This window comes from Apostichopus japonicus, chromosome 22 (assembly GCF_037975245.1).
Source record: "Apostichopus japonicus isolate 1M-3 chromosome 22, ASM3797524v1, whole genome shotgun sequence".
Taxonomy (NCBI): domain Eukaryota; kingdom Metazoa; phylum Echinodermata; class Holothuroidea; order Aspidochirotida; family Stichopodidae; genus Apostichopus; species Apostichopus japonicus.
The window spans coordinates 9,338,254-9,363,814 of record NC_092582.1 but is presented as its reverse complement, the minus strand read 5'-3'; the positions used below and the strand labels follow the sequence as shown (position 1 = coordinate 9,363,814).

At 36.4% G+C, this 25,561-nt stretch overlaps 2 protein-coding genes across 6 annotated transcripts in view; one reads left to right on the top strand and one right to left on the bottom strand.

Annotated features, from left to right (window-relative positions):
* LOC139963987 (transforming growth factor beta receptor type 3-like) overlaps positions 1 to 14,330 on the bottom strand; it is a 63,460-nt gene extending 49,130 nt beyond the window's left edge. For 2 of the 5 annotated variants that reach the window (XM_071965262.1, XM_071965266.1), the window contains exons 1-2: positions 14,107 to 14,263; positions 4,522 to 4,744 (exon numbers count right to left, since the gene is read on the bottom strand). In XM_071965262.1, coding sequence (XP_071821363.1) covers positions 4,522 to 4,588 — 67 coding nt within the window. In that variant the 5' untranslated portion in view covers positions 4,589 to 4,744; positions 14,107 to 14,263. Of the gene's footprint in view, positions 1 to 4,521; positions 4,745 to 13,984 lie in introns of all 5 variants that reach the window. The other 3 variants (XM_071965265.1, XM_071965263.1, XM_071965264.1) reach the window with 3 other exon arrangements.
* Positions 14,331 to 18,189: 3,859 nt separating this feature from the next.
* LOC139963353 (zinc transporter Slc39a7-like) lies at positions 18,190 to 25,497 on the top strand. Its single transcript, XM_071964021.1, has 4 exons — positions 18,190 to 18,785; positions 19,458 to 19,676; positions 20,364 to 20,566; positions 21,008 to 25,497. Exons 1-4 carry the CDS (start codon positions 18,218 to 18,220, stop codon positions 21,254 to 21,256), a joined length of 1,239 nt encoding a protein of 412 aa, XP_071820122.1. The 5' UTR covers positions 18,190 to 18,217; the 3' UTR covers positions 21,257 to 25,497.
* The last annotated feature ends 64 nt before the right edge of the window (positions 25,498 to 25,561 follow it).

The window sequence follows — 25,561 nt, the reverse complement described above, 5'->3', positions numbered from 1 at the left end:
TTTTGACAACTAAATTAATGATTCAGATAAATTCAAGGAAACTGATTTAGGCCAGGTTACTGAGCACTACCTTTTGTTTAAATGTTTTCTATTCATTAATATCCTTGTCAGGCTATTTTATTGAGACTTGGAAAATTAACAAATCAAACCTTGACATGCCAAAGGTCAGATGGTTAGACAACGCAAGTAACCCCAAAATGTGTCTAGCTGGCATGTTTACAAACAAGTACTACAGTACTATATACCGTCTCCAACATATATACACAGTGCTTAAAATTGAGGGTACCCACAGCTTTTTGCCTGGTGCCCTTCCTATTTGCCATAATGCCCTCAAAAAATTCAAAAATTCACTGTGGTGCCCCTTTGAAATATTCCCTTACTTGTAACATTACACTGTTAGAAGTGCTCTTTTAGGTAGTATTTATGCTGTGCCTTTTTTCAATTCTTATTTCAAGGCCTATATATATACCGTATATTGTAAAGAAAATCCACGTTTACTACAAAAGAAGAATCTTTAGGACCCTCGTCAGCAATACTTAACAGTGGAATGAAAAGCACAAAATGTAACACAATGCTGACGATGGTCCCAGGGGAACTAAAAAAATTCCAATATATTTTCTAAAACAATACTCCTTATTTTGTCAATTATGAGTCATATCTTATTTCTCTGCTTCTGACTAATAATATACATACATGTAAATATATATATATGCACTCCATAACACCTTACCCTACAGTACCTCAACTTGAAGCAACTCATCATTGCATCCAACATGTGACGACACACTTCTACGGTACTCTATGTAGGTCAATGCCAACTGCTTCCTCTTCCTGAATGTAACTTTCTGCAGACCAACACTTGTGCAGTTTTTGTTCTGATATTTCAAAGTCTCTGATCATGACAGCTAGTTTCTGTTAATTATGTATGACTTTTTTTGGTATTTTACAGAGTTCTTGTCAGATTTATTTTTTTCACCTATCTACAAGCCCTCAGTTGAGTCGATCCGTGCCCACTCATACAGTACAGTGTAAACCCACATTTCATTTTAATTTTTTTTTTTAAATTTCAGGATATATAAATAAATTGGGGGGGGGGGGGTCAGCCACAAACCAGCACACACAACTATATTTACAAGTTACCCTCGCAGAGCCCCATTTATACACCTGGGTAATGAGAGGCAGTGGAGACTTAGTGCCTTGCCCAAGGACACAGTGTAATGATCTGGCCTGGACTCAAACCTGCAATCCTTACATTGTAAGTCCATTGTCATTTGACCACAATTCCCTCAAAACTCTGTACAGAACTGTTTCATAAAATTCCTTAAATTTCTGGAAATAAGTCCCACTGTTAGAGAAAAAAATCATTACTTTCAACAGTGCTTCACAAATTGTGCCAAAGGTAAATTATTTCCAGACCTTATCTGAGCAGAAGTTTTACCTAGAAGTAAGGTTACTGTGCATTTACAGTATACTATTTGAAATTTTCAAATTCTTTCACACTGCAACATCTCTGTCTGAAATTCACTCTAAATTCAACAAGCACACACCTGTTGTATTGTATTTGACCCAGACTGCCTTACAGTATGCACATCCAATGTCATTGTAATTTTGTATCTATAGTGAATGGCATGGGGTAGAATGTTCAATGGTGCTTGCCATGGAATATAAACATGTTAATACTGCATATATGTAGGACCTTCATTACAGTAAGTTTATTCTGAAATTAAAACTCTTCTGATGTTGAGGATATATCAGTTTATTTACCTTTTTTTTTTTTGGGGGGGGGGGGGGTGTATACTAAACAACCAGTAGAGCCGAGAATTTTTAAGTCCAGATTTGGATTTTGGAAAATTCAAAAGTGTTGCTTTAAGATTTAATGCTAAAGCACCTGTTGTTTTTTTAACCTTTCTTTCACCTTAAACGATGTGTAATTCATTACCTAGGAAGAGATCAAGCAGAGATAAAATATCAAAGAATCATGGTAGTCCCAGAGATGTGCAGTCAAAAGAGCACAATATACTGTAAATAATAAATAATCAAAACTTCTGTCAGACAAACTTGATGACTAAGATGTTTCTCAAATAATGCACACTTCTTTGAACACTGCACTACAAGCAGGCAAGCATTAATATCCAACAAAACTCCATAAAACAGCCACACTAGAGCCTACATTTTATTTTATATTTGAGTAATGTCAATGTTTCTAAATTTTGTTTTTATTTTAGTAGTGCTGACATGACATTTTTTTTTATCATAAATAGATCAGGTTTGATAAAGATATATAAATAAAACAGAAAATAGTTTGCCACTCTCTTAAAACATGTCAAACAAGAAAACCAGCGAGCCAACAGGCTTTACACTCCTTGCCACATTTTATATGATGAAAATTGGAATACAATAGTAAGTACTGCACACTACAAGAGTTTTAAACTTTTGACACTCTCCACAGTTTACAAGTGAACTTTGATACCTTGTGTACACATGAAACACAGGTTCATGCACTCTCTTAATGAAGGCGAGAGCTAAATAACAAGCTGATAAAATCAGCCACATCTGAGGTGTCGCGTAACCGATACCTGTTATACAAAAATTTACAACAAGGAAGCGGACAAAACACATGAATGGAGAGAAACATTCAATCATATAATTGTACGTAAATAAATGGATACTTATGAGTTCTTCTTGGTACAGCGACGAAAAATTACGTGCAGTATACTTCCGGGTGGTAGATCTGGAAGGAGGAATTAGTGGGCGTGGCCTGGGAGAGAGGCGCAGTGCTAAAATGTTTCCAAATGTGTAGTTAGGTACATAGGAAAGTGCAATTGTTGAGTGAGAGACAGGTAAGAGAGTCCGAGCAAAGTACTGTAAATTCATCATGCAAAAATGCATTGTGGTTTCAATCATGAATGTAACATGAGCAGTTTTCTTCAGGAATCTAACGTAATGCATTGTGTGGGTGTACAACATACTTGATCTTAATAGAGTGAAAAGCATGTGACGAACAATAAATTCACAATGACACAGACTGTCCTGAAATGACCATTGACCTCAACAACAGGCTTCTTGTACTAAATGTGATACATCAACAAACTAAATATGACATCTGTCCTTGTTGAAATATTGTGTAAAACATGGTATTCAAAATATGACCCCTGGTGAACTCAAGCGACCATTGCCCTCTGTCCACATTAGGCTTCTTGTACACAAAGTGGTACAATTACTGTATATACCATATTATGCTTAGGAAAGTGCGTTAGTGTAGAGAGACAGACCTGTGATAGGGGACTGAAGTAAATGTTTGGCGTTTATTCACTTCAAATGACCTTTGAACTCCACCAAAAGCAATAATAGGCTCCTCAAATTTGATATGGTACATCTAAAAACCAAATGAGATCTGTCCAAGGTTTCTGTTCTTGCAATATCATGTTTACAACGTTTCACAATTTGACCTCTGATGAACCCAAATGAACTTTGACCTACACCAAAACAACAGGCTTTTGTATTCAATGTGGTTCATATGTAATGAGATCTGTCCAATCTTACCTTCTTGAGATATCTTCTTTACAAGGTTTTCACAATTTGACCCTGGTGACCCAAAATGAACTTTGACCTCCCCAAAAAAACACTTAGCTTCTTGTACTCATAGTGGTCCTCCTACACACCAAGTATGGAATTGATCTGACTTCCCTTCTTCAGATATTGTGTTTACAAGCTGGGCGTCAAAAACGAACACACACACCCACACGTGTATACGCCATCATGAATGCAAAGGTTACGATTATCATCGAAACTAAAAAATATATGAATATTGGCAACTTTCTTGTTTACAAGTTTTTAAGACTTTCAACTTCAGTTGACCTTTGCCCTTAACCAATTTCATTATACTCACTAAGGGACAATCATATACCAAGCATTGTATCAAGTTTAACCAAGCTATAGTTCTTGAGTTTCAGTATATATGTTTACAAGCAGGTGTCTCATACACGAATGTTACCATATTATCTAGATAAGAAATTATCTTGTACAAGATTCAGCATCAATTTTGATCTTTTTTTTTGATAGGTCATGTGCCTAGTAATCGTCAAGTATACTCCAAAAGAAGCTTTGACAACTCAGCTGCAAACAGACCAAGATAAACCAGAAAGCAAGCGCAATGAGAAGATATAAATTAATGACTGTGCACACACTAGATATTCACAAACACAGCCTCTTTAATAGTAAGACCATTTACCTAATTAAGCACCTCAAAGTACACAAATACTGGCCTGTCACATCCTTAACATATGGATAATAGATTCATGCAGTTCCCATGTTATATTACTGATTTGTCATCTGGATGTTAAAGTTACCTACATGCACAAAGCAGCAGTGAGCCATAAGTGGGGAAGAAATACATTAAACTGAACATTACCACCAGTACTAGGAGTGCAAAGCTGAGGGGAGACAGATAAAGAGAAATGAAGGGGATAACATCAATTTAGCAAAATTCTCCTACAACTTAAAGAGGCTCATGTCACTAACCTGTCGATGAAATGGCAAAAGAAAGGTACAACAGAAGTTGAAGCGCTCTACGAAAGACTGCCTCCATTCTCACTTCTCCGACAGTGTGAGGTAAGAACACCTCCACTCTCCACAGAATTAACTTGTCACAGTCTGTATGCTGCTGCTTGTCTAGGCCCACGGTAGCTGCTATAGGTAATCCAACTTCTCCTTCTTGGTCAATCTTCTTGTTGTTTACAAAGACCTGGAAGAAGAGGAAATAACAGCACACTTGTTTACAAAATAACAAAAAACAACATAGAGCTGTGAGCCTCTATTTAAAGCTTCACAAAGTCTCTTCTGATATAAGAAAGGTCATATTTTAAGTGCACAACATATTGCACAGCCTGTTCAATTCCAAGAGGTATCGTTATTCATAGACGGCTCCATGGAAGACATTTGGTGTTGGATAGTTATACAAATTTGTGGAAGATAGCAACTTGAAAGGCACCAAGGGGCAATTTGTATTCAGTAATAGCAGTTTGGTTATATTTTGAAGAATGTAATATATATACTGTTCGTTTATTGTCAACAGCAAGGAAACAATTCTACATCAACTACAGTACGACCACTGAATAGGTTTCAACTCTTTCAGGTAGTGCTAGACGGAGAAAAGCAAGGAAATAACACCTCTATCCCTTCTCCCCCTGTCCCTCCTCTCCTCCACCATACAAAAGGGTTACATATATCCACTGCAAACCTTCATCTAGAAAAGTTGTCCTTCCCAACAAATATCTGGCTTCTACTGACACCTGGTGCGCCCACCCTGTCTTCCGTTCCAACCTGGATACATTAAGTTAAGCTGTTGCCATTGACAGAAATGGGACACAGAAACAGACTTGTAAACTGAAATTATATTACAGAGCATTTTGTGTGCTGTCACTAGACGGATGTACAGTAGATATCCTTTAATCCCAAAGATCTATCAACCATCACATATCACAGCATGGTCACCAGAGCTCTACACGGTCACCGTAACAGATTTAATATGCTGCTGGATGATGGGTCATCGGAGGCAGCCGGTGATTTTCTTTTCCTTGTATTACAATCGACTTTCCTCCGACAGGATTTATTATCAAATTAATACATTCCTATGCTAGACCTACTTTCATGAATTAGTTCCACAGAGTCAATTAGTCATTTTGTGCACTCTATCCCATATGTTTTTTGCTGAAATTAACTATGCGCCCAAAACAAGCACCAGTTAATCAAAAGAGACATACACAGTATCTATAGAGCAACAATGCTGCTGAATCTCAACACTCAGTTATTACAGACTTAGCCAAGTTAGCCTATGTGTTACTGTTGAAAGAAGCAGGCTCAGATGCAAGGGGTGTAACATTTGCTAATTGTTGTCTATAAGATACTTGGAGTGTTTCAATTTTCAGCTCAAAATGTGGACCTTCAGCGCTTCTGCAGAGGGGGCTGTCCTATGGACCCTAACGTAGCAGTAGGTACAGCTCTGGGTCCTAATGGGTGTGATCCATCATGTACTTTTTACAGATCTTCAAAGATTTTGTACAGCGATGTAACATATATCTCAATCTATGTGCTAGTTGTGAATATGTTTCAAAATGGGTCGTCTTCATTAATGAAAGTACGAGAAGAATCACAAGTATAATGTCCAATATATTCCATTTCAGAGACTTGGATACAAGTTTACTGACACTCAAGACTTTTAAAACTCAGTTGCTAAAATGTACTAATAATGAGTGGTCAAAACCATATGATTGCTCAAATAATAATACTAAAAATAATAAATGAGACTTATATAACGCCAAATCAGTAGACAAAAGTCACTGCTCAAGGCGCTTTACAAAGAAAGCAGATTAATTTACAAAAGAACAAGTGAAAAGATGGGGGTCTTAAGTGGACTTTTGAATGTAGAAGTTTAGAGCATGTTCGAATGTGATCTGGTAACTTGTTCCAGAGATAAGAGCCAGAGTATTCAAAGCTTCTGTAACCATAGGTCTTCATACGTCACACTATGTGTGAATTTGGGAATGTGCAGATATTTTGCCCAGAAGTGTACGTCAGGGATTCTTCAAAGGAATTCTCAGTGATTTCAGAGACCACAGCTTGTGAAGTTTCACGGAACTAGAAAGGACTGGTATACAACAGCGCCCTCTGTTGATTTAGGGCATGGCATAAAGCGTAGCAACAGCTACAACTTAATCTGTGTATATGCAGTACAGTGTGTTACACAATCACAGAGTCCACCACCTTTCTCCGTCCTGTCTTCCACATTAATTTTCCACTTCAGCAACCTACTCCAACTCCACCGCCTCCCCTCCCTCCCCAATATCCCAGACTCTATCCATCATAATAATTATCATATTTTACAAACATACTATGTATGTTTTTCCCTCCAGTTTAACAGAAGATGACTATGTACTGAAATATTTAAAGCAGCATTTTGCGTCCTTTTCTATGATTTTTCTCAACCTCACTGACTCCACTATGCCATAACGACATACATAACTAGCTTATCTATTTATATTTTACTTCAAATGGTGGCATAAAAGTCGAAAAAATTGCAACTTTCAACTTTGTTGTTCTCCAAGATATTTTCCGTTGGGAACCCAATAAACCTCGCCCATAATATGAATATTTAAACACTACGAACGTCATTGACAGATACGTAATATAACACCACGCTTGATTTGTGTACAGTCTATATGGCAGTTGTACCAGGGAGTTGCATAACAACTCCTTGGTTGTACCAAGGCAAAGTCTTGAATCTATTTTTAGCAACGGCTCATAACTAAACCTGCATCTCTGATTGGTTGAATTCAAACTAGTGGGTTTGGGAACTGAATGCGATTAATTTTGTATGTGGAATACTCGCCAATTAACGTTTTTGGCAGGGAAAAACTTGGCTAATATCTTAATTTGCTGTTTTGTGATTTGATGCATGTAAAAAACTCGATGGACATGTCCAAAAAGTAGAAAACGGCGATCAAACGCAAAGTGCTCATGAATAAACATACTATTCACTGATTGGTGGAATTCAAACTAGTGGATTTGGAGATATGAAAACTTTGTCGAGGACACTTTTACTCGTTATCGACATAAATCGTTAATTACTCGCTAATTAACGCTCTTGGCAGGGTGAAACTTGGATGGTATCTTAGTTTGCTGTTTTATGATTGATACATCTAAAAAAAATCGATGCACATGTTAAAAAGGTGGAAAAAAGCGACCCAACGCAAAATGCTGCTTTAACATTGTCACACATTGTTGGGAAAGGAAGGACAGATAATATTCAAACACACTCCATATATGAGTTTTATTGACTTTTCACATTGTAGACAGCTGTTTTCAATGTAGCTATGCATACCATACTAGTAAGTACTTATATCTATACTCACTTGCAGGTGCTAATGACAGCAGGTGGAAGTCGGTATATCAAAGCAGCTTGCTGGATTAACTTGGGGATATTTTTTGAACTAATTAATTACTTAATACTAGATTCTCATAACAACTACAGATGTCTTAGGATAGAAAAACACTTGACAGAGCTTATACATGTATTTAAAATATTCATGAGACCATAGAACAGATATATACAAAGATACCGTGCTGATCGCAAAACTGGTGCGTATACATACAAATCAACAGCAGCATATGGGGCAAAATATGGAGCACAATATAAACAATGTCCCAAAGTCAAAGGATACCGTAAGCAACACTAGAGCATTGGGCACATGGAAAATTCCATCACCAAGAAATTTGGACCATAAAACCTAACTTATCAATGGAAGTACCATGATTTTTGCCTATGAAATTCTGTCGCCAAAAATGTACACAGTATTAAAACTCTATGAATAACAAATTCCAAAGGAAGAGGTAGTGGGCAGTTGAGACGGTGGTTATAAAAAACAGGTAAAAGAAGGAGTGAAGCAAATAAAACCGCTGAAACTACTCATGAATTTTCACCCTTCTAAACAGGAAGATAACTAAGGGCCAAAAGCTTTAAGAATAAATACTGTTCTGCATACATTGTCTACAGCGTGTGATTAATTAACAGTCAATGAAACATTCAGATATAGATAATAAAATAATTCCTTACTGCTCATGTAATTGTTCCTTTGGTAGACAGATCTTGGAGCCTTTATTTGATACATACTGTAACTCCCCTATTGAACCTCATCATAATTTGGCAATGCAAATGTAAAAAGCAGCTTTAAAGAGAAGCAAACCAGGTCACTGCCAGAGTAAAACAACAAACACTAGAAACCTGCACACTAATCACACTAATGACAACTAATGAACTCTGGATCTCAGTCACAGCACTGGTTACTATGCTGATTGGAATAGCCAATATATGCTGTTTGCCTGCAGAAAACTTTCAAGGCCAACAACTGTACTTAATCACATAATTTTTAATGCAACTATGATTGGTGAAATAAGAGAAAAGGTCCAGGCATGCTTTCTAGCTCTTTAAGTATAATACCAGTAATACAAAATTACTAATATTCATGCCTAGTAAATTTTCAATTGAAATGCAGCTGCCAAGGTATTTCAATGTACAGCACTATAGATACTAATCATGCAAAGACTTTATACTATTTATTTCTACATTTAATTATACATGATCTGAATAACTAAACTAATATCTTCAAATTCATTTGTGTGCATAAATTTTGCTACAAATTCTATCCAAGAGTCTGAAATGTACAAAATTTATAACATCATGTACGTATCATGTACAATTTGGTAAGCAATAAAAAGTTGTCACACATCATGTAGGTCAAAGTTGAACAATTTGAACTGTATTTCACCCAGTCCAACAAGGAAGCTAGTGATAAAATACTCTTTTGATGCCAATGATGCAGTAATTGACCAGCAAGGAAACCCACTCTCAGTTTATCCCATGATGCAATTGTCATGGTCCATGCATACATGTTCAAGATTCATGGAAACAAATACATAAATATAGGACTGATGGACATCTGTTTAAATGTTCTGCTAGGGAAGAAGCTGCAGCCACTACAAATACATGTACAACAAAATGTAATGGACTAATGGCCCTTAAAGTGTGAGGACAAATGTCTCACATAAACAGTGCTGACTTTCATATGGTTATCCAGTGATCAGAGAGTCCATAGTAGTCCACTGAGGAAATTGGCCACTCAGTGGTCCTATTATATTAATTTTGTTGGATGACAAACTTTCAAATTTGGATAAAATCCATAAACTACAATTTGGTTGGATTTGCAATGATCCAGTGGTTTTACACTGACCGACAAAGGAAAGATATTGCAGGCCTACGAGAAAACATAAACTTTAGTTTACCAGGATCGAACCACGGAGGATGAAATTATATATAAAATTCTATGGAAAGACATTAATGTACATGTACATCAGGGTCAGGGACGTATAATTTTCTTCATAAAATTTAAAATAGTTAAAACCTTGCTAATTAGAAGCATCAATTAATCTCAAACAGGAGCTCCAAAGCCTCCTAATGTAAGCATGAACTGTAGCGTTATCCTTTTTTGGTACTATTGTGTACAACTAATCATATGACCATGATGATACCATGTATAGCCTCTTCTAACAAACACCCAAATTTACAAAAAGAGAGTTATGTACCTTTCTTCCCACCCACATAACTTGTGGCCAAACACAATAAATTGTAAACAAAGCATATCTGTATGTTTTGTGCAGCGCTATTCAGTGTACAAATATAGCGTTTCTGAGAAAAATTCGCTTTTACAACTGTATATAGCTAAACAGCTTATAGCAGTACAGTATGTATAGCTTAACAGATTGAAAGAACTGTCTGGAACTTTTCTAAAACCTGATTGTGAGTTTTAAATTTTATGAAACAAGTACTGTTGTGAACACATTGTTTAACTTGTATTGCTTGACATTTGAGGAAATAACCCGCAGTATTTCAGTCAATATAATGTTACAGACTAGACCGGCATTTGGTGATTGTTTTTTTTTTTATTAAACTTTAAAAATATTTTAATTCTTCTCTATGTTTGCAATGAATACATGAGTATGTTAACTTAACTTGTGTGTGTGTGTGTGTGCGGGTTCGTGTGTGTGCAGTACTCATGGCAAATTTTGAATGGTAGTCCGGTCGTTCAAAACAACAACAAATTTGTTTTGCCAATCAAACTCAGCTGTGGAGGTTGTCCCGCAGACGATTAGTAGCTGACATGAAATTCAGATTGCACTGTAACCAAATAACCCTGCAAATTGGTAACTTGATAACTTGTTACCCCCCCCCCACCCCCCATGCTAGTGTTCTATTCAACAAACCTACTCAGAGTACAGTGTACATATTGGTCATTGTTATTTTCATTGCATGAAATGAGCAGTTACTGTAACAGTAGCTACTAATATCAGTACAATATATTTGTTAGGCAAAGCCACCACTGGTACTGCTGTTACTGCCAATGTACTTCAGTGAATAATTTATCCAGTATCGCATTGCAAAATAGGTAAATTGATATACTAGTGTAAAGATGTATAGCACTATTTGCACCCAGGAACCATAGTATTTTATAAGTTCAGAACCTTCAAAATTACTGCACAAAATTTGAACACTAAGTTATGCCCTGTACTTGATTGATCCTCTTCATGTTAAAAACAAATGCTTAGCCAACATTTTATTTCTTTTAAAATTATTTGTAAAAAAGTTTTGACATAAAATCAGTACTTTTATGAAATATCAACTGATTTAACTTGTACAACTCTTTTCATGACAGGAAGAAATGTCCTTCTTCAGAGAGCTGACAAGACCTAAGTAACAAAATAATGCAGTTAGTGAATCCATCAGCACAGACAAATATTGGTGCTCCTTTGTTTTTTCTTCCTTTATTCCAACCACCCCCCCCACCCCTTTTTAATATGCAATTTTACTTTGTAATTAAAAATCTTCTCCACACTATCCTCAATATAACACATAGACTATGGTGGGATGTGATGAAGAACTGTCAAAAGAACCAGAGCTTTGTAACAACTCTGCTGAGGTCTTATTGCATCCCTTTAAATAATTAAAACTTATATGTCTAGAACAGCCTTAATATTAGATCTAATATCACCAAATGAAAAGCACAAACCTAGGCATAAAAATCAGGTTAAACTGAAAATCAAAGCTAGAGATTACTTTTCTCTGTGTTTTATCTGCATTATAAAGCATCACACATATGTTTTCATTCTTGTTCATTTATGAACAATTGTAACAATTATTATTAAAGTTTACACAAAAGTGCATATACAACAGCACTGCAGCCTGTAGTCCCTAACAATAAACCATTTTTCTTGGCAAAACATTACGTGGTTCTCTGCCTTTCAATAGGATGACTACACAAAATGTTTTCATTATTAAAGAAAGCCTACTTACCAGGTCCTATTGGAAATACCCTGCTGAACACGACAGTAAACCAACATTTAGCAAAAATCACTACAAATTACATATTTAGAAAATAAAACTTTTTTTTCCAGTTACAGGTGATTAAAATCTATGAAGCAGTCACACAATACGGTTTTTCACCTGATATGACAAGAAACACACCCACATTTCAGGATAAGGCTTCTTGCAAATTTGGCAAAAACACATTCAATCATGAAATTGCCGTGGTGATAAGACTTCCTACTGAAGGACACTAACAACTATAGAATGGTATACATATTTGTTAACACAGAAAATTGAGAATAAAATTTGGCCCTACAGTATCTGAATAGAAACCTCAAATCCTAATGCAATTTTCAAGACCACAACCAATTGAGGGGCACCACCTCAAGTTCAACTATTCACAATCTTCTGGAACTTGGGAAGTTGTACAGCCTAGCATGCTAGGCTACTGAGCCTTATAAATAACACTGTAGATGCAACTTGAGGAATTAGGAACAAGTTATGCTACATGGACAATCAGGTTAAATTAAATTCCCAAGAAACATTCTTAAGTCTAAATTTTACTTCTAGGCCTAGACTAAGTTTTCTAACCAGGTAGGCTAGAATGGATAATCACCCCAGGGAAGCCTTCACACATCCTAACTTTGCATCCTTGCTGTGACCACTAATACTAAGTTTCAGTGATTCTCCGCACACTGTACTTACCACTGAGTACTTTCGGCGGAAAACATTTGTTCTGCAGAAAACACCTTTTTTTTCACTTACATGTACACTATAGTTTTCTTCAATTTTAGGATACCAAATCCAGCATTATGAAAATATCGTGAGAAAGTATCAAAGAAAGTCTTTAAGAATGGTTAGATTGAGTTCATTTCAGGAAAGTTAAGCTGCTAATAATTTACCGGAGGCAAGGGTGTATGTAATTAGGGATTAAGTAAGGAAGTACAAGTCGGTGGCTGTCCGGGTGAAAAGGCAAAAGGAGGCCCGTGTAATGAAGGATTAGGTCTAAAGTATTAAAGATGTTTACAATTATATGAAAAAGATACTCCCTAAAGGATGAAACTTAGCGAGACCAAATTGTTACGGCAACTCACCTTTTTCACCTTCACGCCATATCGAAAACTACAAACAAAATAAGGGGCGCTGTTTAACTAAAATTAATTATCACCGCCACTTGTAATAAATCATCATTCCTCTTCTGAAACTAAGCTATCCTATCTAGTCTTGGAGCTAAATTCTCTCCTGCTAGTTAAATTCTGCTCCATCCTCCTAAATCATTTCAATGTCCCCTAATCAGTTCAGTAACCTATTCTGCTCCTGACAAAAACGTTGTTTGCCGCTGACAAATTTGGTGTGCGGAAAGCACCGTTTTGTGTCAGCGGAATGCAGTGGCGGAGCGTCCATATAGTCGGGGGGGAATGCCCCCCCCTGACGGACTCAAATGGACTGCTGGCGCCCTTTGCAGCTTTTTACCACGTTTTACTTATTCGCGATTATTTACTTTTTTATTGCGCTCTCATCTACCTATTGACATTTGTCACATTTTGTTGGCGATGACACCTATTTATTCTTCGTTTATCTGCAAATTAGTAGGCCAGGAAAGGGTCATTTCCGGCGATCTAGGAAGTATCTTTACTCAAAAAATTTCTGTACACTCCGCCCCAACCTGTGGTGGCGCTCCGCTAAGAAAGTGTCGAAAAAAGCGCCCCTACAGACCATTCTCGCCCCCCTTGACCAATACCCCTTGCTCCGCCACTGGCGGAATGTACCGTGTGCGGAGAATAACGGCACCCCTTCTATACTATAAGTACACTTCTAGAACATTAGCTACCAGCAACTCTAGAAATCCGATCAGAGTACTATTATCGATAACTTTAGAACTCTAGTCTAAGTTAGACTTAAGAGTTTGAAGTGTAGCCTAACGTTGGTAATGGTAGCCTAACTTAGTCCGACCCGTAAGCTAGTACTTATAGTACATAAACGTCAGTAGGCTACACGGTCATAACAAACTGACCATTGCACGTAGCCAAGCCAATCTACAAAAATATAATGAACAAGTTATAGACCTACCACTTACCAGTAACGACCGACGCAAAGTATTGAACGATAACTTCAACTACTCTTACTACGGATAAATACAAATGGCAAACATAACGTTGACATTTACATGACAACCTGTAAATATAACTGACCTTCAATTGATAAAACGATAGATACAACCCAAAACTTAACTGCTCTTCCTGTAGTCTTTGACTGTAAACATTACAACTGCTACTGATTAACTCACCACAGTAGTTCTAGTTTGACGCTGTTACGTTTAAGCAGGTCCGAGAGCACGCAACAACACAGACAATTGGTATAGCCAGATCAGACATACATTCAGATCAGAAAGGGGTCATTGGACTATACACTACAGTAAAACTATTATGTAGTGGTGACCTACATAAACAATTCGTTAACGCTATCGTCGAAGGACAACTGGAAAAACTTGGAAGAGGAATTCATGCATGTATATCACACATTTCTGCTTTATCTCTCTAGCGCTCCTTTCTTGATTCCAGTCTCGAATTTTCTTCTACATTAATTGTTTGTATAATTGTATTATTCAATCATAAATATTTCCTGTTGCCGTAACTGCGGGACATGGGAGGGAAAGGGGGAGGGGTGAGGGGGCAATGGGAAGTGAATATGAACAAGTCAACTGATATTATAGTGTTAATCATCATCAATTCACAACGGAAACCACGCAAACTTCTTGATGGGGATCGATCGATAAGATCTGACAATGTTTATAACAAATACAAGCAAATACCATTTGTTTGTTTGTTTGTTTTATTCGCACTCAGATTGTTCAAAATAAAAGAAATATTACAAAGACATAATAGACAAAAAGGACGGAATTGAAAAGAACAAAAAGAGTAACAGGAGCTAAACCCATTGGGCTGACAGAACGTCGGCCCATTTCCAATGGGGCCCCATAAAATGATATGATAGCACTCAAATATAATAATCTCCAAAGAGATGACTGTAGGTACCCTTACCGTTTATTAAATTAAGTTTGATATTCTACATACCATCAGTATAGACAACTCCTTTCTTTTTATGTTGCTTTGACCCTGCTAATTATTCTCGACCCAAACGAAAAACTACCATTGGCACCTGCCTTATACCGAACTATCTGGATTTCATACCTCACACACGTCACAACTCTGGTCTTTAATAATGCTGTAATATATAAAGTCATGATACTGATATAAAAGTACGTGGTGATATTTCAAAAAAGGACAAGGTGATAACAAAATACAAGATGATAGTATAAAACACACTATGATAATGTAATACAAGATTAATAGTGGTTCTTTTTACCACTTTTTTAACCACAAATTGTTACCGCACTTTCCTTTTCGTACGATAGCAGCCAGTCTGCGAAAAGGACCACAACTTACGATGATAATGTAAAGAATACGATGTTGATATGAAAGTAGTCGATGATAATGTAAGCCTTGAGCACACGATGATGATGATGATGATGATGATGATGATGATGATGATGATGATGATGACGACGACGACGACGACGACGACGACGACGACGACAACGACGACGACGATGATGATGATGATATGATATAAAAGTATACGTTGATAATGTAGATGATGACAAGATGATTTGTTATGCGTTTGACCTTCTGACAAAGAGTAGTCGCACGTGCCGTTTCACAGGATCGCAGCGATCCTGCCCGAAAAGAACCAGGGCTAGTGAAGATAATGTAGGTAATAGGCCTATAGTGGAACTCGATGATAGGCCTACTGCCCACGATCATGAAAAATCCGACAGATTGTGCATATAAATTACATGATAGGTATTCATTATCATTTGATGCGGCCGAGATTATTGACTATAAAATGAAATATAAAAATTCTGGTATAGAGCTTCGGGTATAGTATAGTAACTAAATGCATTTGAAATGTTCCTTGTTTCGGGAGGGATAAAATACAAGATATTATCATGCTCAATGTTAGGTAAAACTGTCCTACAATTAGTGTAAAATCATGGTAAATTGAGGTAAAACTAAGGTAAAAGCGTAGTAAATCTACGGTAAAATTGGGGTAAAAGTATGGTAAATTGAGGTAAAACTAAGGTAAAAGCGTGGTATATCTATGGTAAAATTGGGGTAAAAGAACGGTAAAACTGTGGTAAATTTGGGGTAAAAGTGTAGTAAATGCGTGGTCAATCTAGGGTAAAATTGAGGTGAAAGAACGGTAAACTGTGGTAAAAGCGTGGTAAAATATGGTAAATTGAGGTAAAACTAAGGAAAAAGCGTGGTAAATATACCGTAAAATTGGGGTAAAAGAACGGTAAAACTGTGGTAAATTTGGGGTAAAAGCGTAGTAAAAGTGTAGTAAAAGCGCGGTAAAAGTATGGTAACACCGTGGTAAATTGCGGTAAAATTGGGGTAAAAGTGAGGTAAAACCATGGTAAATTTGTGGTAATTTACTGCGGTAAACCTCGGTTTACCGCGTCCATAGGGCCAAAACACCGCGGTAATGTACAACAAATTTACCGCGTTTTTACCCCGGTTTTACCGGGGTAAAAGTGTGGTATGTTACCGCGGTAAATTTGAGGTAAATTTTTTCCTGGGTATCGACATAATAGAAATATAGAGGGAAGATAACAACACCTTAAAACTGATTTGTATCTTACGATAATAAGCGCAAGTTTAAGGGGAGAGAGAAGTAAGGTAGAGTTTTCATGGAAGAGGATTTTTGTGTGAACAGGCTCCCATATATATATCATACGACGGTCCTCAAACAATGCGACTCATCAGCTGGACGCGCAAACAGGCTATTATATGAACAGTAAATACTGAAATAATAACTACGTAAACAATGACCACGTGTGAAGGAACGGCTAAACCATAGGTCTCTTCTGGTAGGAATTGATTCCTCAGTTTCTCACACTACATTGTAAATACCAAGAAATTAAGAAATTGATTTTTTAACCATTACCTAAGCTTAACCCTTCCATAACTGCATGTAAGATTCCTGATTAGCAATTTTCTTGCCAACGTGACGCACGGTGTTAGGAGCTCGTTGGAAAGTTCTCATCTTAACTTTTGATTGGCTTTTTGGGGCAATTTCCTAGTAAATAGCAATATCTATTAATTCTATAAATTACTACACATAAACAATATCACATTATAGCATCCCTCACTGATCTGGCAGGTCAAGTATTTTTACACAAATGTTGGGGACTTTGTTCAGATTTGAATTGTTGCTACATGTAGAATCTGCCATATCCGTTGAAATTCATCATTATTTAATCGTAATTTTCATACTATTTGAGAGCAGAAGAGAGTAAATCATCGCAAAATTAATTTCAGAACCACATCTCTTTAATGAAGCCCATGCAATACATTTTAACACAATAACTAGGAGAGCAAGCCCCTAACCGAATGTGCCACTCGCCCGCCGCTGAGTCACCTCGCCTCATTATACTCCATCAATTCTTCCAAAGTAGAGACAGTTATTTTTGTCTCGTGAAGGATAACGGGTTCTTGCCGTCGTATTTCCCCCATCCTGATCACCTAAAGTAGGTTAATTATAAGCAGATAGCGATATGGCATGTAGGTATTGCGTCTACTTCGATCACATACATCTGAACCGGAAACGGAAAAAACAAGGCCCCTGTTTATGCATATTTAATGTCTGCATTAATTGATGTAATGCGGACATTAAATCGTGAATTACAGCACGGTAACGACCTGGTTGCAGGATTGATGGCGTGCTTCCTCAATTTCTTTCTTGTCAAACGATTTAACGTTCATTTACAGCACTGCTATACGTGTAATTACCATATCTGGGTAGATTATTATATTAGTAATTTGAATACAGGATACATTTTAGAGTTCTGTGGCAGGCTTATGAATCTTCTTGAAGATAAAAAAAAAATGACAGTCTGAAGCATTTTTGGCAAAACATAATAGCTAAATATCTTCTTTCTTTTATTTCGCTAGTAAAGGATCATTGACGGATTTTCGTTTGTCAAGCTTCTGCAGTCTTAAACTAATCAAAACTTCATTTTGCTGACTCATAATAGATATAATTACATTTCTTTATGTTAACATCATACAATGAATTTAATAAGAATTGAAAAAACAACATCACACAACACAAAAATAATAAATAAAAAAATAAAAAATTACTAAGCCATCAAATAATGTCCTGCCTTTCTTACTCTTTTTGCGTTCCATGCAGAAGTAAATAGTCGGTATCGAAATCGTTCAGACACGTCATTTAAAAATGGCTGCGTCCATACGCAAGATGAAACTTCCCCTGTTGTGTGTATCTTTGCTCGTTTTACTGCTTCACTGTCAGGTAAACGGCCACGATGGACACGACCATCATGGGCACGACCATCATGGACATAGTCACGACCACCATGGACATAGTCACGACCACAATGACCATCACCATCACGCAGAGGAACACCACGGAGAAGAACCCCACCATCATGACCACAGCCACGAACACACACGCAAGCATACGGAAGAACCAGTTGTCAAAGATTTGTACCGTGTCTGGTATGAGGCTATCGGTGCTACAGTACTAATCAGTGCTGCTCCATTTCTAATCCTCTTTATTATTCCATTAGATAAAGACAAACCAGGCCAAGAAAAATTACTTAAGGTGTTGCTTAGTTTTGCTTCAGGTGGTTTACTGGGAGATGCCTTCCTTCATCTTATTCCACACGCCATCTCCCCACATGCCATTGGTGAAGATCACAGCCATGAGCACGAACATGATCACGAACATGAACATGAACACAGTCATGGGCATGGGCATGATCACTCGAGAGATATAATGGTTGGTAAGTAACCCATATTTAGTTACTTACTATTGGCAAGGCCACATCACTGACTGAGACTGAAATGCTAAACTGACTAAGTTTTACCAACAGGCAGAGGAAGCCTACTTTGAAGCTGGACGTTCATATTAACTTATTGAAGGAAAATTCCTTTGTTAATAATGTGATGGTTTATATGAGTGATAAAAGAGAGTTTTGAATAATAAAACTTGCTTCAAAGTCTAATAATCATTTTTCAACATATTGTATTGAGTAATGTAATATAAGCTGCACTACAACCTCAGTAATGATCAGTAAAGAAATATATTGAAACACCTCAGAAATACCAGTCTCTTAATCAACTTAAATTTTCTGTTATATATTCAAATGTTATCAATCATAGGTAAGGGAAAATGAAAGACTGAGTTGTGGTGAATACATTTGTTAATGTTTGTTTAGACCATTTCAATATCTCTCTCATTCATGGTTAAGTGGAAGACATGGTTTGCATCACTTTGTTAATGAGTTTTCATGTTTAAACAATATCGTGCAAATTGAAGTTTTAGGGATTAAATTTCCACTCACCATAGTGATAACAATTAAACCAAGACTTTGAAAGTACACAGTTTATTTATATGGTACACTATAAATAGTGTACCAATCTTATCACCACATTTATCTTCTATCATATTACAGGCCTGTATGTTCTGTCTGGTATTATTTTATTTCTTGCTGTTGAGAAGTTTGTGAGACATGTCAAAGGAGAACATGGTCACAGCCATGGTGACCACGGACAAAAGTCAGAAAAAAATAACCAGGAGAAGAACAAGAAAGGAACAGAGGGGACAGAAATCAGAAACAGGAAAAAGGGAGACAAGAAACCTGGAAACAAAGCAGCAGAACATGATCAAAATGGTATAAGTCTTTTTGTTTTAAGGAATTCTTAAGGCAACATTTTGATTTCATTTTGGTTAACTTTTAGGTAAAATAGTATCAAAATATCACAACGAAAATGTATTGCAGCCTGTGAGATTTACTGCTAAGGAAAATAATGATTTGTTTTATTGTAACATGCCCTAGGAATCTCATTGGTGATTGATTTCTAGTTTGACTTTCTCGATAGCTAACACCAGCTTACAAAGATACCCTTGCTTAAAATATAACATTTCACAATTTAGTACACCTACAGTATTCAGTATGGTAAAGTAATGATGCATACAGTACCATGCTGTTTCAATGGAGCGTGTGGTGACGCCGGTATGAGAGAACCACAAGAAAATACAATAACACTGAGGTAGCCGGTTTAAGCGCACGTCTTTTCAAGAGGATAACTGTAAGGCAAGTGTGAGATATATAGAAGAATGAATGAAGCCTGGTGACGTATATCACCAAAGCGTAGGCTGGGAGCTTCAGCCGTTTGGTGTGATGACAAACAATTAATATGAAACTATAATCTACTACAGAGCGCAGACTAGAAAGAAGTGTTAGTAGATATACAAGGGAAACTGAATTGTTTTAGTTAATGGTCAAGTGCTGTGAACCTTAAGATTGAAGATTTCATGGGTATCCTTTCATTGATCTGTTCTTATTTCTTTCTTACAGAAGAAGGGATCAAAGTGGCAGGATTCTTGAACTTGGCTGCAGATTGTATGCACAATTTTACAGATGGTCTTGCTATCGGTGCTTCCTTCCTGGTCGGACGTCCTTTAGGCATTGTGACAACAATCACTATATTACTTCATGAGGTCCCGCATGAAATAGGAGACTTTGCCATTCTAGTGCAATCTGGTTGTAGCAAACGCAAGGTAAGAATGAAGTGCACTGATTTAAGAGCAAACCTACTTTTAAGAGACAGGTATTTAAGGAAAGTTAAGTTCCATGGCCTACATAAATTTGGTGATTAAGAGCAAAACCTACTTTTAAGAGACATGCAGGTATAGGGAAAGTTAAGTTCCATGGCCTACATAAATTTATTGTGGCACAAGCAAATAATGTACAAACTTGGTAACTAAGCAGAAACAACTGATCCAAAAAAGAACAGTAGGTATAAAATGAAGAGTGGATGCCAAGCCATCAAACGTGTGATGATTTAGGTTGACATATTTTAGAAGTGAATATCTGGGAAAGCGAAAAAACTCAAAATGGCAAGGTTGTCTGCTCTCGCAATTTAATTTAATTCAGAATATGACATACATGCCAGCAATTTCAATAGATGGTTTTTTTCCTTTTCTGTACACTTTCACCAGGCAATGTACTTGCAGTTACTGACAGCAGTTGGAGCACTAGCTGGCTGTATATTTGCCCTGCTAACAGAAGGCAGTGGGGATTCTAATACTTGGATTCTACCTTTAACTGCTGGAGGGTTCATCTACATCGCTACGGTAACTGTCATTCCAGAATTACTAGAGGATTCTAAACTGGGGCAATCGATACTTGAAATCTTGGGTTTACTATCCGGTGTGGGTCTGATGGTTGTCATCGCTGCCTACGAATGATGATTATCGAAAATAATATTCTACATCGATGATTGATGATTTATGTTAGATTATAATTAACTCCTCAGATTTTAGTTTAAGCTTTTTGTCATATGCATGGCTCTCTTTCTCAGTATCTTGGGTGAATGATTGGTATGTTGGCTTGTTGGTTCTATCAGAGTTTTGTACAAAATATATGAAGTAGCAAAGAACAATTTCCAGGAAAAAATACTTACAAGGGCACTTTGGTTAAAGGCATTTAAGACTCGCCCCAAACCATATGCGGCCATCTGATTAAGTTAACTTTCTGTAGCTTGCAAGTGACGTTTTGTTTGTGTCGCTACGAAATGCAGACAGTACAGTAATGAAACGTGATACCTTGTTATCTTTAGCTGGACCTGAGATGTCCATCGCTGTATTGTTTGTACACTGTGCTGTGGGTTTGACCGCAGCTGTATGTACTGACTGTACACTAGTGTCTAATTACCGATGGTAGCAAGCTGTGTGTGTGTATTTTCTGGGATCCATGGTGGTGCCTAACACTTCTGTTACACCTCATTCGAAACTAGGTCAGAGAACCGGCATCAGACGTTTCTTTTTGCGCGAGTCTTCACACACTTTCATTGCTTTCATTTCTGTAGTCAATAACCCATGTCCAGGGTGTACTGTGTGCAATGGAGTTGCAGACAACAGAGGTGAACAGCTGTTTTTTGAGAAACAATTGTATTGTACTTAATCAATCATTATCTTTGCCCATGCAATGAGCAGAGATTCTGATTCCTTAGTAACCTGTCGCAAAATTACTACACTCTGTGATCTGTCTGCTGGTTGCAATGAAGTCACAACAATGGTAAAAAACACTTCACAAAACTTTATCACTTGTTTCAAATTGAAGCAAATATGAATTGAAAGACATTAGAAGAGTCTAAAAGAAATGGATAAAACTAGTATGGGATTTGATTACTCCTTGAATTGTGAATCCTTCATACTCTAAAAGGTGTATCATTCTGCACAGTTCTTCTTGTATTTGCCCTGGCAAGGTAAACAAATTTCCTTGCAAAAGATTTGCAATAAAGGTACAAACTTCTGTTGTTCTTGCTCTGTGTAAAAAAAAATTGCTACATTAGAATTTGGAAAACCTGAACCAGCTGTCATGGCTTTTTAGGAAAAGTTGTTTATATCACAAAGGTTTTGGGATTTTTCTTTTGTAGTTATCTCTGCATAGGAAGGATAAAATTTATACCAAATTAGTGTCACAATTTAGCTGTAAAGTTGCAAAGAAGTGAGAGTAGGAAAACATTAGTACATCACATTGTCTTTAACAGTTTTAAGTCAGCCATAATCTTGCTTTTTATTCCAAGAGTAAGTGCTGACTGGCAAGAGCTTTTTTTGAAGAATTAATAAGCCCACATAGTAAAAGTGCACTACTTCTAAATTCTTACTCAATTGTTTAATCATTTCCTGTTTTCACTGAGCTTGGCAGATTGATAAATGATGTCCAGTTTAGTTGTTCAGTTTTGTGCTTTTGTTTCTAATCTTACAAAATATGGACAAAACATGTGACTTATAGACACTTTCATATGAAGCAACAACGAATAGTATTTACATTTATGGAAGTTTGTCTTTTAGAACCCATTTTATCATTCAAAAACAGCCGCAAAGAGTAATATCACTTTGTCTCATGGACAACTTGTAAGATTCCTTATTGATGAGTACTGACTTTTGGAGTGGGTCAAGATCTTGGAAAGGTTCAAAAGCTATCATAGATGCACAATGGATTTGTTCTTGCATGGATTACCTTTCTAGTGGGTAGGCAAGCTACAAGTATTCATTTGAGCGGCGATAGTTGCAATACGAAATGTGTTTTTTAAATTTCAATATTATACTTCATATTCTATATGTCTTTTGTTACCAGAACAAATGTTACTCTTCACTTGCAACTTTCTTTAAAAGCTTCAATAAAAATAAATGTTCCATGTTTTATTTAAATTAGTAAATAAATTAATTATGGTACCTTAGTTTCATCGTACATAGTAACTTTTATGAAGAGGTTTAATAGTTTAATATCTTGAATATTTCTAATTGATACAGGGCTGACCAGAACTTGTATTGAATACTAAATACAAGATCAACTTTGATATCTGATTTACAGATATCTTGTTCATAGGTATTAACAGTATACATGCATGGATTTCATGTTTCATCGATTATCATAGATGTTATGGATATCTCATGATAGAGGTCATGGAGATCATGTCCATGAAAGTTATGGATATCTTGTCACATGGATATGATGCTCATGGATTCATGGATACCATGTTACAAGGATATTACAAATATCTCATTGATAGCTGTCATGGAGCTCAAGCTCATGAATGACATGGATATCTTGTTTCATGGATATTATGCTTGTGGACTTGTGGATACCTTGTTAAAAAGATATTAAGGATATCTCATTGATAGATGTCATGGAGATCATGTTCATGAATATCATGGATAACTTGTTGCATGGATATTATGTTGGATAGATTTGTGGATACCTTATAACAAGGATATTACGGATACCTCATTGATAGATGTCATGAAAATCTTCTTACATGGATAACATGTTACATGGATATTATGCTCATGGACATCATTGATACCTCCTTACAAGAATTTAACATATATCATGTTACATTATTTTCATGGGACATTTTAATCATGGGTAGGGCTTTCATTTTTCTTAAGTGCATAAGTGGGACATATCCTTAGTTTAATGATATGGTCTAAACAATGTTATATCTAAAGTTACTCACGCATTAAAATTAGTGAAATAGCTACATCAACTTACTTGTTTATTCATTAGCTTCATCAATGTACATGTTGATACATTATACAGTAGCTACATCAACATACTTGTTGATGCATGATACATTAGCTACATCAACATTCTTGTTGATACATGGTACATTAGCTACAAGAAGGTATTTATTGATACTAAAAACATGATACAAGAGCTACATCCTACTTGTTGCAAACTATGTAGCAGAGCAATTATGGCCAAGCAATCATGTTTGTGTATAGGACAAGAAGATTATGATCATGCTTCATTTGACTTGGTTGTCATGGCTTTATCATTTGACATGGTTGTCATGGCTTTATCATTTGACATGGTTGTCATGGCTTTGTAATTTGACATGGTTGTCATGGCTTTGTAATTTGACATGATTGTCATGGCTTTATCATTTGACATGGTTGTCAAGGCTTTGTAATTTGACATGGTTGTCATGGCTTTATCATTTGACATGGTTGTCAAGGCTTTGTAATTTGACATGGTTGTCATGGCTTTATCATTTGACATGGTTGTCATGGCTTTGTAATTTGACATGGTTGTCATGGCTTTATCATTTGACATGGTTGTCATGGCTTTATCATTTGACATGGTTGTCATGGCTTTATCATTTGACATGGTTGTCATGGCTTTATCATTTGACATGGTTGTCATGGCATTATCATTTGACATGGTTGTCATGGCTTTATCATTTGACATGGTTGTCAAGGCTTTGTAATTTGACATGGTTGTCATGGCATTATCATTTGACATGGTTGTCATGGCTTTATCATTTGACATGGTTGTCATGGCTTTATCATTTGACATGGTTGTCATGGCTTTATCATTTGACATGGTTGTCATGGCTTTATCATGTGACATGGTTGTCATGGCTTTGTAATTTGACATGGTTGTCATGGCTTTATCATTTGACATGGTTGTCATGGCTTATCATTTGACATGGTTGTCATGGCTTTGTAATTTGACATGGTTGTCATGGCTTTATCATTTGACATGGTTGTCATGGCTTTGTAATTTGACATGGTTGTCATGGCTTTATCATTTGACATGGTTGTCATGGCTTATCATTTGACATGGTTGTCATGGCTTTGTAATTTGACATGGTTGTCATGGCTTTATCATTTGACATGGATATTATGAAGTTTCATAAGTGAAGCAACATTATTGAAGGAATAAGGAAGATGATGATTCTTCTTCTTCCTTTTCTATGTTTGTTTTGTTACGGTCTGTTTTTCTAAGCTTAAAAATCCAAGAACAACGATGAGAGGTAATACAGCTATTTATATTTTATTTTGAAATGATTATCATGTTTTTGATATCATTATTTCTTTTTGGACAACGTTTATTCATTTTCCTTTGTAAAACGTTTGTCTGATGTAACATTGGATAGCTTGCATGCATTAAAAATGTGGATCACGAGAAATAACAATTTCACTGTTTTTTTTTGTCTTCACAAACTTTATAATTGACAGAAGTTTAGATGTTATAGGTGT

Bases quoted from the DNA above. Each gene is read 5' to 3' on its own strand.
- LOC139963353 (XM_071964021.1), top strand. From the start codon at position 18,218: ATGGCTGCGTCCATACGCAAGATGAAACTTCCCCTGTTGTGTGTATCT. The intron at 18,786-19,457 runs GTAAGTAACCCA...ATCATATTACAG, and splicing joins CTCGAGAGATATAATGGTTG to GCCTGTATGTTCTGTCTGGT. The intron at 20,567-21,007 runs GTAAGAATGAAG...CACTTTCACCAG, and splicing joins CTGGTTGTAGCAAACGCAAG to GCAATGTACTTGCAGTTACT.